Source organism: Moschus berezovskii, chromosome 12 (genome assembly GCF_049115385.1).
Source record: "Moschus berezovskii isolate FMDL1 chromosome 12, NW_MosBer_1.0, whole genome shotgun sequence".
Taxonomy (NCBI): domain Eukaryota; kingdom Metazoa; phylum Chordata; class Mammalia; order Artiodactyla; family Moschidae; genus Moschus; species Moschus berezovskii.
The window spans coordinates 87,669,145-87,686,284 of record NC_142471.1 but is presented as its reverse complement, the minus strand read 5'-3'; the positions used below and the strand labels follow the sequence as shown (position 1 = coordinate 87,686,284).

Here is a 17,140-nt window from a genome sequence, read left to right as displayed (position 1 = left end):
TTCCAACTTGGTCTTTCTTTTTCAAGGTTATTTTGGCTATTCTGGGTACCATGCATTTCCACATGAATTTTAGGATCAGTTTCACATCTGCCTCCTGGTGAGACCCTGGAAGGCAAAGGCATGTTTTGGAGTCATTTTCATGACCTGCTTGGTTTGTTGCATGTGTGGCCCTTTAGTACCCATCAACAGCTGTTGAACTCAATGAAATATTGTCTTGATTTCTGTCTTGAGTATAGAGGGAATTTCCACCTGGAAATAATGCTAGGTATTCGTTTCAGCTCCAATGCACTGAGCTTCAAGTAGCAACTACAAAACAATTAACAATGGCTTAAACCACACGATATTTGTGGCTTGCAGGGGGCTTCCCTGGTGGCTTAGAGTGTAAAGAATCTGCCTGAGATGCTGGAGACCCGGGTTCAATCCCTGGGGTGAGGAAGATCCCCTGGAGAAGGAAATGGCAACCCTCTCCAGTATTCTTGCCTGGAGAATTCCATGGACAGAGGAGCCTGGGGGGCTACAGTCCACGGGGTTCCAAAGAGTCAGACACGACTGGGCGACTGACACTTTGACTTAACAAGGAGTCTGGAGGTAGGCTGACTCCAAGACACTCAGCAATGCAGTCACCTCTATGCCCACCCTTGCCCTCCAGTGTTCCCAGCGTTCTGGTCTTTTCTCATGCTTGTCCACCCGTCAGTAGTTGATAGATGGTTGCCATCACGCCAGACTCCATTGCCTCACGCCAGCGTCACGAAGAAGAGTGAGGATGGTGATAAAGACTTTCTTTTCTGTAGGCTTTGTGAGTGATCCAAATGTGAATCTGCCTCCCATATCACTGTCCCAAACAGAATCACGTCCTATTCCCAGTCCGGTCTTCGGGGAACGGGGATGAGATTACCATGATTCATTTCAGGGCATACCTTTCCTGAAATCCAGGTTAAGCAGGAGTGAGGTGTGATATATGCTGCAAAGAATAGTGCTTACCTCATACTGAGTACATCTGATTCATAACATGGTATTTTTGTAGACTTGGGTAGTAACTCAACTGACATTGTTCCTTTGAAAAAATGGGTTCTCAGCACCAAAGAGAACGCTTGAGAAACATTTGCAATACACTCCAAAATACATGAAAATTCATATACTTATCTTTAAAACTGTATTAATATAATTTCATCGTTTTTAGACCTATTTAAAAGTATTTTAGAATCTTTCAGCTCGAGGACCAAATATGAATATAAACTGTCAAGGTGTAGATATTTTAAAACGATGGTTAACAGAGTTTACTCCAAGAAAATCAAGGAACCTTGTCAATTTTGTTTGTTCATTTGTTCTTTCCTCAAAAAAGGTGGGATTGGGACTTCCCTGGTGGTCCAGTGGTTAAGAATTCATCTGCTAATGCAGGGGACACAGGTTCCATCCCTGGTCTGGGAGGATCCCACATGCCACAGGGCAACTAAACCCCTCTGCCAGAACTGAGCTCAGAAATCTATAGCCTATGCTCCGAAACAAGAGAAGCCAAGGCAGTGAGAAGCCCAAGAACCACAACTAGTGACTAGTCCCCCACTGGTGGCAGCTAGAGAAAGCCTGCCCACCCAGCAACAAGGACCCAGTGCAGTCAGAAATAAACTCAGATGGTGGAGTCTGCCTGCAAGGCAGGAGATGAGGGCTAGGAAGATCCCCTGGGGAAAGGAATGGCAACCCACTCCAGTATTCTTGCCTGGAGAATTCCACGGACACAGGAGCCTGGCAGGCTACTGGAGTCCATGGAGTCCCAAAGAGTTGGACGGGACTGAATGACTAACATTTTTTCACTTTCAAAAAAAAAAAAAGTGGGGGGCGGGATTACCAGCTGTGCCTAAACTCCACCGGGTCCCGGCCGTAATGGCCCAACTAAGGTCACCGAGAGTGAGTGGCAGCATCTCATCTCTCGTCTCCATATCCAGCGCGCGTCCCGCTTAACCGCAGGAGCCTCGTTCAACAAACGCGGTCTGCACGCCCATGACCTGGCAACGTCTCAGATACTTCTGTCTGGAGCTTGGAATGAATTTCCACCTGGAAGAATGCTAAGTATTTGTTTTAAGGGTGTGGCTGGGTCCGGGAGAGCCAGGGAGAGGCCGGCGAAGGTGAAAGTGTAATGGGGTGGGCGCGGAGGACCAGACCACGAAGATTCTAAGCACCTAAAGTGGGATCACAGGGTATCCAACGTCAGGGGCCTGAGCCGCCCGGTGCCCGCCTGGCGGCGCTGTAGCCGCTGCGCCCGGGTCTCGGCCCCTGCCGCCGGCCTCCAGCCACAGGCGTCGCTGTGCGCTCGCGCCGGCGCGGGAGCCGCGTTCCGCGGGGAGCAGGCGCTCGCGGGGTGCAGGCGTTTCAGTTTCTGGCGCGAACTTCCGCCGTTCAGAAGTTGCAGGGAGGCTTGGCGCGATGTCTGGGGACAGCAGCGGCCGCCGGCCCGAGGGCCGGGGCCGGGGCCGCGACCCGCACCGGGATCGCACCCGCTCCCGCTCCCGCTCCCGCTCGCGGTCCCCACTGTCGTCCGGGTCCCGCCGCGGCGCCGCGCCCGAGCGCAGGGAGGCCCCGGAGCGCCCGGGCTTGGAGGATACCGAACCGTCGGATTCCGGGGACGAGATGATAGACCCGGCGAGCTTGGAGGAGGAGACCGACCCCAGCCTCTGCCGCCAGATCCGCCATCAGTACCGGGCGCTTATCAACTCGGTCCAACGTAAGGCGGGGGCGCGAGGCGGGAACCGCGCGCAGGCCCTGCGCGGCCCGGCTGGTTCGTGGCCGGGACCAGCCCCGCGCCGCCCGGCCGCGCCCGGGTTCGGGGTTTCCGAGGCGCTCGCGCATCGGTCGTGCGGATCGCACGGCACGACCTTGGCGGGGGCGCGCGAGTCCCCCAGGGGCTGGACTGCCCGAGCCCGGGCGCGGTCTGGAAGCTGGGGAGCGGAGGCACGCGGAGCCGGAGCGCATTTTCTTACATCCTGCGGTTCCCCGCCGGCAGTCGCCCGCCCGCGGCAGCTGCCAGAAATGCAGATTCTCCAGCGCACCCTGGACCTACCTATTCTGAAACTCTGGGTGGTCCGGCTCTGCAAGCTGTGGCTTGCAGAGTTGGAAAACCCTTAAGAGCGCTCCTCAGGCTGCAGGCGTGGAAGCCCATGGGTGAAGGTTAGGGGGAGCGAAGTGGGTCCCCTTTTCAAGTTGATTCTGCTAAAGGGGTAGTCATCTTTTCTGTTGTCAGGCTGTTTTGGTTAAAGAAATACAGGTTGAAAGTAACTCCACTGGGGAGCGGGGGTGGGGGTGGGGGTGGGGGCTGGGACTTGGCTCTCCAGCTGCAGCTGGTTACTTTTCAAAGACTTGTTAGCCTATGATGAGCACCTTTCCCAGAGCTTGTATTTTTTTAAAATAGAAAACCGGGAGGATATATTGAATGCCAGCGACAAGTTAACAGAGGTCCTTGAAGAGGCCAACACTCTCTTTAATGGAGGTAATTCATTATTTTATGAAAGGAAGCTTTCTGTGATCATATATATATTTTAGGGTCATTTAAATTAGTTTTGCATGAGAACCCAGTGCTTGACGCCGAACAACCTCCATATTTATGCGTGCTTTACTAGCTCTGGAACCCTTTTCCCTGCAGCACCACCACTATGATTGTGCACTTATCAGCCCCTAAGTAGGTAGTAAGGGCTTTACATGAAATTTGGGGTGGGGGTGGGGAGCAGCAGCCAGTTTTAACAAGCGCCCCAGGTGATTCTGTTGCTTGTTCAAATTTGAGAACGTTCTGTGTATCATCTTTCTACTGTATTGACTGCTGAGAATTTTATGTCTTATCTTTCTACTCTATGGACTACCCAGGATGCACTGATGTATTAAAGAAAGAACCGAGCTGGCTTCTGACACCCCGTTTCTTTTCCTGCCCTTCTCCTGACCTCCAGTCCCTAAGCTCCTTGCTTTTGGCCCACCCAGTATAACCCAGTGGGGATGGCCGCGTCTACAGGTGGCCCTGTCGGTCTTCAGTGAGGGGAGGGGCCTGAGAAAGAGAAGGATCTCAGCGCTGAACTCTAGCATTGTGGGGGGCGAATGGGGCTCTGAAAGAAAAGCTTGGTTTGAATGAAAAGCAGCAGCAGTGTTAGAGCTAAGAGTGGTGTCTGCGTTTGAAGACAGGCCAGGCCAGACAGCCCCTGATGGTGGGGGCACTGGGTCACAGAGCCCGGGGACAAGTCCTCAGACCACTTTCCCCTCCTGGCCTTTCTCTGAATTCTATGGGAGCGGAAGGGGAGAGTGCAGACCCATGAAGGTGAAGAAGTCGGCAGAGCTGGCCGCTGCCTGGACACCACTGCTCCACATGTTCTCTGAGGACCAGAACATTTCTTTCTTTTCACCTGGTGCAAGCCCTCCTCCACTCTCTCTAGCTTTCTCTTCTCTCCAGGCTGTTTCTTCAGGGTTGTTCTTGACCCTTTGTCCCCTTATTATTATTAACCCACCGCTGAAAAGTTGCTGATTAACAGATCATTTCCTGCTTGGCCAATTCCACTATGTTAGCTGGGTTGCCTTTTTAAGGCAGAGTTACTCACTCAACCGGGCCCTAGGAGACAGTCAGCCAACAAAGATTTCTGTATCCTCCATATATACAGATCGGATGTTCTGTGACTCTTCAGAGGCTTGAATCCATCCGTGGGAGATCGGCACTTCTCTCACCACTTTCGTGGCAGTGATGGGCCGGCGGCGGGGAGGGGAGGTCTAGCACAGCCCAGGAACTAGTCCCGAGCTTTTGCCTTTTGTCTCATTGTCATGTCCACAATAATTCTCCTGAAATAAAACTGGGGAGAAAATTATGCATATGAATACAAAACTTGGAGTCAGTGCGTTCATCAGCCTGAGGAATGTTTGGGCAAACAGAAATTCAAATGAAATGGCCTTGAAGAGCAAGCCAGGCAGAGGCCTTTGTGTGTTTGAACTCTGCTTGCCGGTTTGTCTGTTGGCTGCCTTTTCAGTTCGTCTTTTCTGGTGTTCCTGGAGCACGTTTCCACACTGCCTGCTCCCTTTTGGGATCTGATCAAACCGATTCCCCTCAGTCCTGCTGTGTCTTCCTCTAAGGAACCCTCCCCTTCATCTCCCCAGACCTCATTCTCAGTTTCCTGGCCCCGTTTCCTTCTTGCCTCCTTTTATTTAAATCCTTTTCTGTCTTCCGTTCCGTCGCTCAGTCGTGTCCGACTCTTTGCGACCCTGTGGACTGTAGCCTACCAGGCTTCTCCGTCCATGGGATTCTCCAGGCAAGAATACTGGAGTGGGTTACCATTTCCTTCTCCAGGGGATCTTCCCGACCCAGGGATCGAACCCGGGTCTCCCGCATTGGAGGCAGACGCTTTAACCTCTGAGCCACCAGGTGTCTGTAGCTTATCTTAAATGTTAAAAGATGGACCTTTTGGATCATCCATCCTTGGAGGTCATGGCCCTGCTGCCTGTAGGCTGTTCATTCAGTGGGACCTGTGCTGCTAGGCAGAGTTTGCATCTCCCGCTACCTGCCCAGCACGGACCTTCACCTGAAGCTCCTTGACAGCTTACCTATTACCGGTCTGCAAACTGCCACGCCTAAGCACAGCGCCTTACACACCGTGGGCATTCAGCTTGGTGTCCATCATCAACACAGGTGTCAATAGTGCCTGGATGGGTTACTGGAGTCTGAGGGAACAGCCAGTGTTAGATGATGGAGGTTTTGCTAAACTGCGGTTAATGAAGAGATTTTTATTCAGTTCCCAGGAGCAGGAACAGTGTAGTAGAGAGCTGGCTGTTTAGGAAGACTGGTCAGCTTTGATTTCAGATTTTGGTGAGCTGAGCAGGGGAACCTGTTTTTACACAGAGATGAGTGTGTTTGAGATTTTTTTTTTTTTTTTTGGGTCCAATGGGAAATGGGGAGTAAGTGCAGTTGGAAGTTTGGGAAAATGCCTGTGGATAAACACGTATGTTGTGACGTGTGTCTTTTCCTTCTTTTATGAATAGTGTCCCGAGCAAGAGAAGCAGTCCTAGATGCCCACTTTCTTGTTCTGGCTTCAGATTTGGGCAAAGAGAAGGCAAAGCAGCTGCGTTCTGATCTGAACTCGTTTGATATGTTACGATACGTGGAAACTCTAGTAAGTTCCAAGCTACAGAATTGTAATAAAAAATGTTTCATCTGTCACATATTGTATAATTATCCACTTTGCTTATATCCATATGCAGATGGTTTTCACTTTATTTTCCTTTTTGTTTGGGCCTGAGATTCCTCCAGAGGGATCTTACCAGATTAAACACATGACAGTCGAACTATGTGGTGGAATCTAGATTGGGAGTTTAGAGCAGTTTGAAAATCTCCTAGCCTTCTAAGACTCAGGGTGCTATGTTTATTTCAAATGGCCATTTTTTCCCTCACTCAGTTGTCAGTTCATGAGCTCATTCTCAGTGACCCTGGACCTTTGTCCTAGGCTGGGCAGAAGTCCACATGCAGGCAAAGTACAGCGGGATATGAGTTACGTCTGGTGGAGGGGCATGTTTTGATTTGTCTTTGAGAATATTTCAGAACCAAATGAATATGATTGGGGTTCTGCTTTTGTTTTTTGTTGTTGTTTTATTCAACTATCTTTGCCTCTTAATGTCTGAATGGTGGTTCCCTGAAATTTTGAAACTTGCTTGATGAATATACCCCCAAAAAAGCACAATGAGATGAACTTTGTATTTTACTCTGTTTTTTTTTCTTTATCTTGGTTTTACTTTGAGCCAGCCTCTGTCCTAGCATTTGTTAGGACACTGACTTTCTGTTTGTTAAAAGGTTATTAAAATGATTTGGTATCGTGAGACCCGAACAGATAAATTATTTTGTAAAGGTATGAGGCAGATGAGGTTTTTGTTGTTTTCAAAACCTTGGATTTTTTAAAAAATTCAACTTACAAAAAAATTAAATTTTAAACCTTAAATTTTTCTTTTTTTTAAAACTTGAAGTGTAGTACATTTTGGAAAATGCTCAATAAATAAAGTTGACTATATACTGGGTAATATTTTTAAAAATTACTTTTATTTAACAGGGTGAGCTTTGTACTTTAAACAACATATCAGTAAATTCTGTAAGTCTTAAAGCAGTCCATGCAGACCCCCAATTTAATAGCTCTCTAGACTCTGGCAGGAGGATTTTTTTCAAGTATTACACCAAATATAAGGACTATAAAGAAAAAATTGGTAGATTTGACCAGATAAAAACTGAAATGTCTTCCTCCAAGTGTGCAGTGGTAGAACGGTTGGCAGGAGAATGGAACAGAGTTGACTGTCTCTGACTGGGTTCTGGCAGCCTCCTTTTCTTCAAAGTTTAACTGCCTTTAAAGGGTTAAGCTCTCTGAGTGCTTTTTGATTACTGTTTATGTATCGTATCGCTGTTTTAATTTGATAACTTCTAGGCATTTCATAATTTTATAATGTAATACAAATGTACTTTCATAAAAGCAAATTTAATATACTTTCTGCAAGATAGCTTGAGATAAGAGAATTATTAGACTTCTGCCAACTCTTCCCAGGAAGTCACCTTTAAGATGAGTGAATCTCTCCTTGATGCTAGGTGCTGCTCCCTGGAAAACCTGATCTGCAAGCTGATCAGGGGTCTCCAGGAGGTTGGCTGGAAATGAAAATTGAAAGCCAGCTAACCCTCCCTGTTCTATCCCAGAGCATTTGCTTAGGGATGAGATTTCCTATTTTTATGCTAATTCAACATTGCTGATAGTTTAAAAATGAGTTGTATGTGATCAGGCCTAGCGAGCTAAGTTCTGGTATGCTTGCCCCTTGGCCTGCAGGGGGCTAAAGCAGGGTTTCTCAGCCTTGGCACTAACTGCACTTTGGGCTGGTTGAGTCTTTGTTGTGGGGGGCACCTGCTGTAGGATGTTGAACACTATCCTGGCTTCTAACCACTAAATGCCCTCTACGACATTTAGTAACACGGCCTTCCCTGCCGTCCACCCAGTTGTGACGATCAAAAGTGTCTCTAGATAGAATACCTGGCGGGGGGTTAAAATTGCTCTGGTTGAGACCAATTGGTCTGGATCATCTCACTTTCTCACCAAAAAGTCCTGAGTACCTTAAAGAATAGTTTCTGCCAAAAAGAAGGTGCCTTTGAAAACAGGAAATTTGTAATAAGAAATTGAGCCAACATGTTAGGACACTGAAAACAGACTTTGCCTCTGGCCTGTTGTGTAGTGATAGAGATGATTGAGTGCCGTGAATGATTGCTCGTGGCTTAACTGGGGTTTCTGTTTCCCTTCGTTTTTGTAGCTGACTCATATGGGTGTAAATCCGCTAGAAGCCGAAGAACTCATCCGTGATGAAGATAGTTCTGATTTTGAATTCATGGTCTATGACTCCTGGAAAATATCAGGCAAAACAGCAGAAAACACCTTTAATAAAACCCATACATTCCACTTTCTGTAAGATTATTTTGAAAATCCAACAGACCAGCCATTTGTAAACCTTAAATTGTATTTTATTGTAGGGACAACAATTATTTGGTATTGTAGAGGAGACAGTCATGATGCCATCGCTCAGAGACTTTCTAAAGTCTGATTTAAAAGCCCATAATATCTTGTGGATGGATCCTCATCCAGCTTCACTGAAGCAGGAAAGGCCGTGGGCTGGCACCTCCTCATCAGGGCACTCTGCTGGCACCTTTGCTTTCTAGCGTGAGAGACTTTAGGTCTGTGACATAATGTCTGGCTTTATCATCTAGTCCTTATTACGTAGGAGGATGATACCTCCTATGAAAGGTATCTTAAGATTCTACCAATATATGTAAAGTGCCATTTATTATATATAATTCCCTGTTAGATGATCGTTGTTCTATATTTGAAGGCTAGTTGAGTCACTGTCACATAAACTGCCCAGTTCATCTTTTTTGGATACAGCTTTGATTTTGAAAAGCTTTTCTTTATACTCAAATGGAATTGGCTTCTGTCTTAATTTCCTAGCTCAGCCTTATGAAGAGGCTAAGAGCAACTCTTACTGGTTCTTTTGTAAGACAGTCTTTAAAATACCCAGTAGATAATTTCTCCAGGGCAACCACTCAAGTGGTTTCTTCCTTCAGTGGATAGCTTATGGCATTTGTCTATTCTGAGTGCCCTTCTAAACCTCCTGAGATTGGTAGTGACTCAGAAGGCTTTGGAGATGCAGATTTAGTAAGTCTATGGTGCAGGGCCAGGCATCTGGGTTTTCTTCTTATTTCCCGAGGCATCTGTTTTTAACAAGACTTCCCTTACTTCAAGTGCCCAGAATCACTGTATATTACAGCAAAAAGATCAAACTTCATTATAGGAAAAGTCTAAATCTTTTTTTTTGCTGTTGAATTAGGCTCCACAGCCTTTTGGGAATTCCTTGGTGGTCCAGTGGTTAGGACTTCGATCTCTCACTGCTGAGGGTTCAATCCCTGGTCGGGGAACTAAGATCACCCAAGCCTCGAGGCATGTCCAAAAAAAAACTAATAAGAAAGAAAGATAGCCTTGGGTTGCATAACTTAAACCCTTTGTCATCATCTAGCCCAATTTGCAGCCACAGTGATTTACTTACACCTTTGCAGCCTTGTACTTGCTGCCTTGGCCTGCAGTATGTTTTCTTTCCATCTGGTGGGGTTTGCCTGGGCTTCTCAGTTGACCCTAGTGGTAAAGAAGCCGCCTGCTGATGCAGGAGATGTAAGAGACTCGGGTTCAATCCCTGGGTCTGGAAGGTCCCCTGGAGGAGGGCACCGCAACCCACTCCAATATTCTTGCCTGGGGAATCCCACGGACAGAGGAGCCTGGTGAGCTAACAGTCCATAGGGTTGCAAAGAGTCAGACCTGACTGAAGCAACTTAGTGCACACATAGGATCTCTACTGTATACTTTGATTTCCTCCAGTGTAGGGACCACAGGCGGAGAAGGCAGTGGCAAGCCACTGCAGTACTCTTGCCTAGAAAATCCCATGGATGGAGGAGCCTGGTGGGCTGCAGTCTGTGGGGTCGCTAAGGGTCAGACGCGACTGACTGACCTCACTTTCACTTTTCACTTTCACACATTGGAGAAGGAAATGGCAACCCACTCCAGTGTTCTTGCCTGGAGAATCCCAGGGACGGGGAAGCCTGGTGGGCTTCCGTCTATGGGGTCACACAGAGTTGGACACGACTGAAGTGACTTAGCAGCAGCAGCAGCAGGGACCACAGGGGACTAAATTCTCTGGGCCCTGGTTGTTTCTGCCTGGTATGTCTGTTGCTGTAGGGCTTTTTCGGAAGGTGGAGGGAGTCCAGAAGGGAAAGGAATCCCATGGCCTCTGCCTTACCTGTTATCTCGTAAGACAGGTGTGTTCTGGAGGCCCAGGCAGTGGGGCTCTGCTCTGGCACCCCCAGGCCAAAAGGCTTTTTTAACCCCAGTGGGGCTACTCATCCCTGTCCCCCACACACATTCGTCCTTCCCCTGATCTCTGAAGCTGGCTCTGCGAAACAGACAGCAGGCTAGCTGGGAGGACCACAGGCATAATGACTGACTGACTGTTGAGAGTAAAACACGAAGGTGTTGAAGAGGAACAAACCCAACAGAGTCTTGGTCTGATGTCACTCATACCAATGCCTGGTCTGAATTTGAGGATGCTGTGGGAACTGCTTTCAGTTAGTGAAATTAGTTTGTTTTAAAAACAAAGACATGAAAGTATATTTTTCATTAGGTTGGGTTCAATACAAGGAGAGTGCCCTGTGCCAAAGCCACGAATTGAACGTCCAAGAAAAGTTCGTATGATAGAAGAGCAGCAGGCAATGCCTGCCCAGGTTTGTTTGTTCAGATGTTGCTTTTTAAAAACACTTAATTTAAAATAGCCATTAGTATCATATACATTTGGCCGTCTTTTCTCAGCATTTGGGTCTGGAGTCAGGTTCTGTCACTTAAAAAGTGATCATTTAATGTTTGAATCATTTTTGATATGTTTAAGTCTTTAAGCATTTTATTGGATTGACCACTTGTCTCAGTTCTTAACTCACTTCTGTAGTATGGATTAGTTAACCCAAAACAGGTTTCTTAACTTCTGCACTATCGGCATTTGGGGCTGGATAATTCTTTGCTGTGAGAGGCTCTCCTGTGCATTATAGGATGTTTAGCAGCATCCTTGGCCTCTTCCCGCTAGATGCTAAGAGCCTCCTCTCATATCCCTGCTTCCCGTCCCAAGTATGACAACCAAGTGTTAGAAAATGTCCCATCGGTGGCGGGTGGGGTGGGGTGGGGGGGCTGCAGATAAATCACTCCTGGATGAGAACCACTGTTCTAAACTGCCCCTTTTATAATTTTACATTCAACCTGAAAATGATTGATTTGGTACTATTACTCCTCTATTAGATAATTCATATGAAAATGTTACCAGAGCTAGAAAATCTTTTTTAACTATCAATTTTAAGACAGGAATAAAAACTTAGAAATCCTAAGTAAAAGATATTTAGAGGAGTTTGGCCAGGGAAGAGAGCAGAAAAGATTAACAGGCAGGCAAGTAGGTCAGTCTGCTTGATAACAGCTTTATATTTTCAGTTAAAAAGAATGGAAGAGTCTCATCAAGAAGCAACAGAAAAAGAAGTAGAAAGAATCTTGGGATTGTTGCAGACATACTTTCAAGAAGATCGTAAGTACGATACCAAGCTCAAAATGGAGCAACTCGTCCATTTGGACATTTTCCCATATTGATACATGCAGATCCTGCTTATTACTCTTTAGTGATTCCCACTGGGTGACTGTATCATACATTTAAGAAATCCTCTATTAGTGGGCGAGTTCTTTGTAGCATTTTTCTCTTGTGTAAACTGCTGGAGTGAAAAATCTGGGCACACAACTTTGTGCTAGTATTTCTGTAGGACGGCTTTTTAAAGGAGGACTGCCAGGGGAGAGGGCATGCGTCCAAATGGACGAGTCATGTTGCAGAAGAATGTGTGTATTATTTTGTTTTGAAAAAAGCAAACCACCACCACCACCAAAAAATCCCAACTACTTTACAACCCCCCGCATGGGGTTGTATTGATTTTCATCCCACAGCAGGATGAATGCCCATTTCCTTTCTCTGGTTAGCACTAGAGAATATTGGTCTTAATTGGTAGGCGAAAGTAATTTCTCCTCTGCTGAAGAATTTTTTCCTCTCTGTCTTTAGCTGATACTCCGATGTCCTTCTTTGACTTTGTGGTTGATCCACATTCTTTCCCCCGGACAGTGGAAAACATCTTTCATGTTTCTTTTATTATAAGGGTAAGAGTTAAGATTATTTCTTGGTTTCTCTTTGCTTTTAAAAGAGTAAATGATAACAGGGATATAGATGCGAGGTGGCTAAGGAATTTGTATGAACCAGTTTGTGTTTCAGACCCATTGTGACAAACACTGACTAGTCACAGGCCAAAGAAACTAGCTAAAAAATTAAGTGCTTGCTTTTACATTGTAGAAATTTTTGGAGCTTACAGATTAGGTAACTATGTGATATAAATGTTAAATTTCCCAAATTTGTTAGTTATGTAAGAAAATACCCTTGTTTTTAAGAAATATAACGGAGATCATTCCTGGGTGTTCATTGGAAGGACTGATACTAAAGCTGAAACTCCAATACTTTGGCCACCTCATGCGAAGAGTTGACTCACTGGAAAAGACTGATGCTGGGAGGGATTGGGGCGGAAGGAGACGGGGACGACAGAGAATGAGATGGCTGGATGGCATCACTGACTCGATGGACATGAGTTTGAGTGAACTCCTGAAATTGGTGATAGACAGGGAGGCCTGGCGTGCTGTGATTCATGGGGTCGCAAAGAGTCGGACACGACTGAGCGACTGAACTGAACAACCAAGTTGTAGGGAAAAGGGCTTCCCAGGTGGCACAGCGGTAAAGAATTCACCTGCCAGTTCAGGAGATGCAAGAGATGCAGCTTTAATCCCCGGTTTGGAAGATCCCCTGGAGAAGGAAATGGCAAACCACTCCAGTATTCTTGCCTGGAGAATTCCATGGACAGAGGAGCCAGTCCATGGGGTCGCAAAGAGTCGGACATGACTGAGTGACTACACTTTCACTTTCAGAGAGAGAAAGCAGTAGTGTAAATATGGCAAAACATGAACAGTTGGTGACCCTGTGTAAAGAATGTATGGGAGGTCTTCACGGTAGTCTTGTAACTCCTAAGTTTGAAGTAATTTCAAAACTGATGGTTTAGGAGAAAAAAAAAAAAAATTCTCAGAAATGTACTTTGAGAATTTTCTCTAGGCTGTCTTTAGTCTTATGTCCGGTTGCAGTCCTGGACTTCTAAGATGAATTCGATTTTAACCTTAGGCAGAAAATCTTGTGTTGACAACAGCGTTTTTTTTTGACAAAAATGTTTTTTCAGAAATGGTAAGTAAAGCATATTCTGTCAACGGTCAGTGATAGTATTATGCATCATAAAATGTACTGTATTCAGGAACTCCCTGGCAGTCCATTGGTCAGGACTCCTTGCTCTCACTGCTGAAGGCCTGGGTTCAGTCCCTGGTGGGGGACCTAAGATCCCACCAGCTGCATGGCTCAGCCAAAAAAATAATCATAATAATAAAATGTGGAGTACTCAAAAAGTATGAATCAGTCAAAGAGTCAAGATGGTTGTAGTTTTATTTAAGAGATCTTGGGGATGAGGTTGTGCCTGGGTAAGCGAGCTGATTAAAACCTGAAAGATACCCCATGTAGAGAGAGATGTTAGAGAAGGCCTGTCTGTATACATTCGTTATTGTTATGGTATATTTTGATTGTCTAAGGTTTAGAATTTTCTCACTGAGTAATTTTTTCATCCAATGGCTATAACTTTTGAATCTAAATTTTAGTCTTTGTGTTACAGGATGGTTTTGCAAGAATAAGACTTGACCAAGACCGACTGCCAATAATAGGTAAATGATTCTATGTTCAGAAAAGTTAAAGAAAATGTATTTGTTACTGGAGGATGTGAAATGTATTTTATTAAATGTAAATTGAGTTTTTATTTTAGGCAACAAACCTTTACAATGTCTTCCTTAACTGAAAATACTGAAAACTTGATCACAGTTTAAAACTGATGGATTCAGTTCTGTCATTGATTCAGCATCTATTGCTGTGAAGAATAACAAGAAATAATATAGTTTCCTTAAATTTTAATTTAGAAAGTCTGTAATTGCAGTTATTTTTGTAGTTTCCTTCTATCTTATCCCCAATGCCAGCTCATCCTCTCCAGAGAGAATCCTTTTTTAAATATCTCTCACAGAAAATTGATGTCAAAAAAGAACACTGCTATACAATTTACAGATGTCAGTAAATATTAAAAAACATGGCTAATACAGACAGAATCTTAATTTTGTTGAATGAATCACATTCTCCATTACTCTTTGCCTTCTAAGGCCTCCTATACAGAAAGAAATGTTTTCATTGCATTTACCTGTTCCTTTAAAAGTTCTTACTTTCATACTGGACTCACTAGACCTTAACTCTGTGTTTGGTTCATAGATAGGCAGAGTTTTTCAAATGATTGGAATGTGTTATTTTACCATATGTATTTTTTTTAATGGAAGCAAATGGGGTTACTTTCTATTGTAATAATACAACACTAATGCATGGATTCATAATAAGGATATAATATTCTAACCATCTGCTTGGTACAGGTGTATTCCTATTATTCATTGGTTTCTGTTCAGATTACCTCCTCTGATTTGAAAACTTTGCCTCTCAAACAGAGCCTGTTAATATTAATGAAGAAAGTGGAGGAATTGACCAAAACACTCAAATTAGGAATCAAGGAATTATAGCTTTGAGTTATCGAGACTGGGAGGTAAAGCCCTGCACGTTACCCCAGGCAGTTTGTTTCCAAGAATTCCTTTGCCGTAAACCCAGTGCCCACATGCTCTCTGTTCTCTACCAGGAGATTGTGAGGACCTTTGAGATCTCAGAGCCTGTGATTACTTCAAGTCAGAGCCAGCAGAGGCTAAGTGCTTGACACCAGCTGAAGGTAACATCTCCCACGGGACAGCTGCATGTATTTATTATAGTTTCTGTCTCACTTTTTCATCTTCTGGTGAAATTTGGGTTTTGCTTCCCTCTAGCGCCCCATTCTTAAAATTATGTGTAACTGGTGAGAAGGGCAGAACATGACCAAGTTCCCACCTTTGGATTGGTTACTTTGGTGTTCTTAAGATGTGCATTTGAAGGAGACAGAGCAGAGATTGTTCTTTGTTTGGCATCCCCCCACCCCCGCAACAAATGGATAAATGAGATAATGGAATATTGAATCCTCCCATCAGTTTTGTTCACTGTCCCATTAGGTTCGCTTACTTTATGCAGACAAAGTAGAAAAGGAAAATTAAGATAGAACTACCTTGGAATGGTAATGGGCATTTCTGAAACCTGAGTTTTGCTTATGAAATAATTCTCCATTTTTATAAAGGAGATGGGGAAGGGAATCTTAGAAATGACCTGGTACTCTGTACTGCACACAGCTGTGGGTGGGGATCAGGAGATGGGATCCTGTTGGCTCTGCCTCAGGCAAGTCAGTCTTACTCTGCTTTGTTTTCCTTCTCTGTAAGTCTGTAAAACGGGATTCTGAGTTAGATAGTAAAAATTAGCTTTTCAGTACTTAGTGTAAACTCTTAATATATGCTTCAGTTATTTAAGCTTCTTTTGTTCCAAGGTAATTGAAGGAAAGAGGAGAACTGACATAAGATCTCTACTGTGGGTTTACTTTGGCCCTCCTCACTGAGGAGGAGCTGGTTGGTAGATTTCCTTTATGCATCTTAAATGAACTTTTGATTTACCATTTATAAACTGTTAACCAGCTATTTCCCTCCTTTGTTTTTTAGGACTCATGTGGATGCTGAAATCCAAAAAGGAAAGCAGCATGTATTGTATATATTGTATGATCAAATGTTTTTAAAGAGATTGTTTTTAATAAAATGTAGCTTTTGATAGTTAATGAATTTGTCATGTTTGTCTTTGATTAAAGGAAATTCATTGCCATATGCACAAATAATTGCAGTTATTCTGTACTTTCTGTTCTTGGGAGAGTTTCTGCTTTATCTCACCCTATCCCATTGAAAGTTTGTTAGGTTGTTAATGGCTTAAAGATCATTATGGTTCTCTGTGCATCTTTTTTAGCTGTCAAGTTAGCCAGTCAGGTCAACACTTACTAGGTTTTACCATATGAAATTGTTTTCATAGGTAAGATGCAGTCAAATATCAGCAATTTTATGTGCTTCAGCCTGTGATTCACATAAAAGGAACTGTTCAATCCTCTTTCAAGCCGAGCCAGACCACTTTTGGGGGCAGTGCCAACCCTGGATTCATCTTAGCAGCAGTCCTCTCTCTGCACCTGAGGCCTGCTGACTGCCACAGAGAAAACCTGTGCAGCTTCGGGTCAAGTGATGCTGCTCCCATGGGTGCTGGGCCATCAGGTCTGTCCTTGATGTTCTGAGTCCTAGTTGGTTCCTCTTCCTGCCCTTCTCCACCCGTCCTTTCTCACTCCTTCCCTCTGATGTCAGAGGCAGAGGTGTCTCATCTGCAGAGGCTCTGGTCTCCTGCATCCCCATCCCCAGGTCTCTGCTGTCAGTCATCCCCTCTCCATACCCAGCACTTGCCCTTCAACCCTGTTCATCTCGTCTTCAAAAAATTACTGTGACCCTTCTCAAGTTACCTCCTTTTAAAGTAACAGTCACTTGCTGTCTCTCCTCGTGAGTGCTCCCTCCATGCTGTGGGGCCCCTCCTTTCCCACCATCCTGCAAGGCTCGCTGCTGGTGACTCCTCCAAAACTGTTAAAGCCAATGGATGAATACTATGCATTTGACACTTGAAAACTTTACTTTCTGAAAACTGTACATCCTTTGATTTGGTCCTCTCCCTGGTTCCCCTTCCATTCCCCTTCCACTAGTTTAGGAATCTCATGATTTGTAGTTCATCTGTATCCTGAACATACCCCCAAGTTTCTTGGACTAAACTCTGAAAAGCCACAGATGCACATAACCAGTGGCTTGTTGGACAGCATATGGGGCTGTTTTAAACATATGTGTAAAACAGCTCCCAAAGCAAAGGAGAAAAGGAAAGATATACCCATTTGAATGCAGAGTTCCAAAGAATAGCAAGGAGAGATAAGAAAGCCTTCCTCAGTGATCAGTGCAAAGAA

General features: G+C 44.9%; 1 protein-coding gene across 2 annotated transcripts; it reads left to right on the top strand.

Moving 5' to 3' along the window:
- Nucleotides 1–2,286: 2,286 nt before the first annotated feature.
- Nucleotides 2,287–15,937, top strand: NSMCE4A (NSE4A component of SMC5/6 complex). Of its 2 annotated transcripts, XM_055424499.2 has the most exons (11): nucleotides 2,291–2,716; nucleotides 3,401–3,478; nucleotides 5,995–6,125; nucleotides 8,284–8,435; nucleotides 10,693–10,792; nucleotides 11,541–11,631; nucleotides 12,151–12,245; nucleotides 13,841–13,889; nucleotides 14,706–14,800; nucleotides 14,891–14,977; nucleotides 15,825–15,937. In XM_055424499.2, the coding sequence occupies exons 1-10, from the start codon at nucleotides 2,419–2,421 to the stop codon at nucleotides 14,963–14,965; spliced, it is 1,164 nt and encodes a 387-aa protein (XP_055280474.2). In that variant the 5' UTR covers nucleotides 2,291–2,418; the 3' UTR covers nucleotides 14,966–14,977; nucleotides 15,825–15,937. The 2 variants fall into 2 exon arrangements, 1 of the variants encoding a protein (XP_055280474.2); XR_008685730.2 differs by lacking the exon at nucleotides 14,706–14,800 and having other exon boundaries at nucleotides 2,287–2,716.
- Nucleotides 15,938–17,140: the final 1,203 nt, after the last annotated feature.

Bases quoted from the DNA above. Each gene is read 5' to 3' on its own strand.
- NSMCE4A (XM_055424499.2), top strand. From the start codon at position 2,419: ATGTCTGGGGACAGCAGCGGCCGCCGGCCCGAGGGCCGGGGCCGGGGC. The intron at 8,436-10,692 runs GTAAGATTATTT...ATTTTTCATTAG, and splicing joins ACCCATACATTCCACTTTCT to GTTGGGTTCAATACAAGGAG. The intron at 13,890-14,705 runs GTAAATGATTCT...CCTCTCAAACAG, and splicing joins AGACCGACTGCCAATAATAG to AGCCTGTTAATATTAATGAA.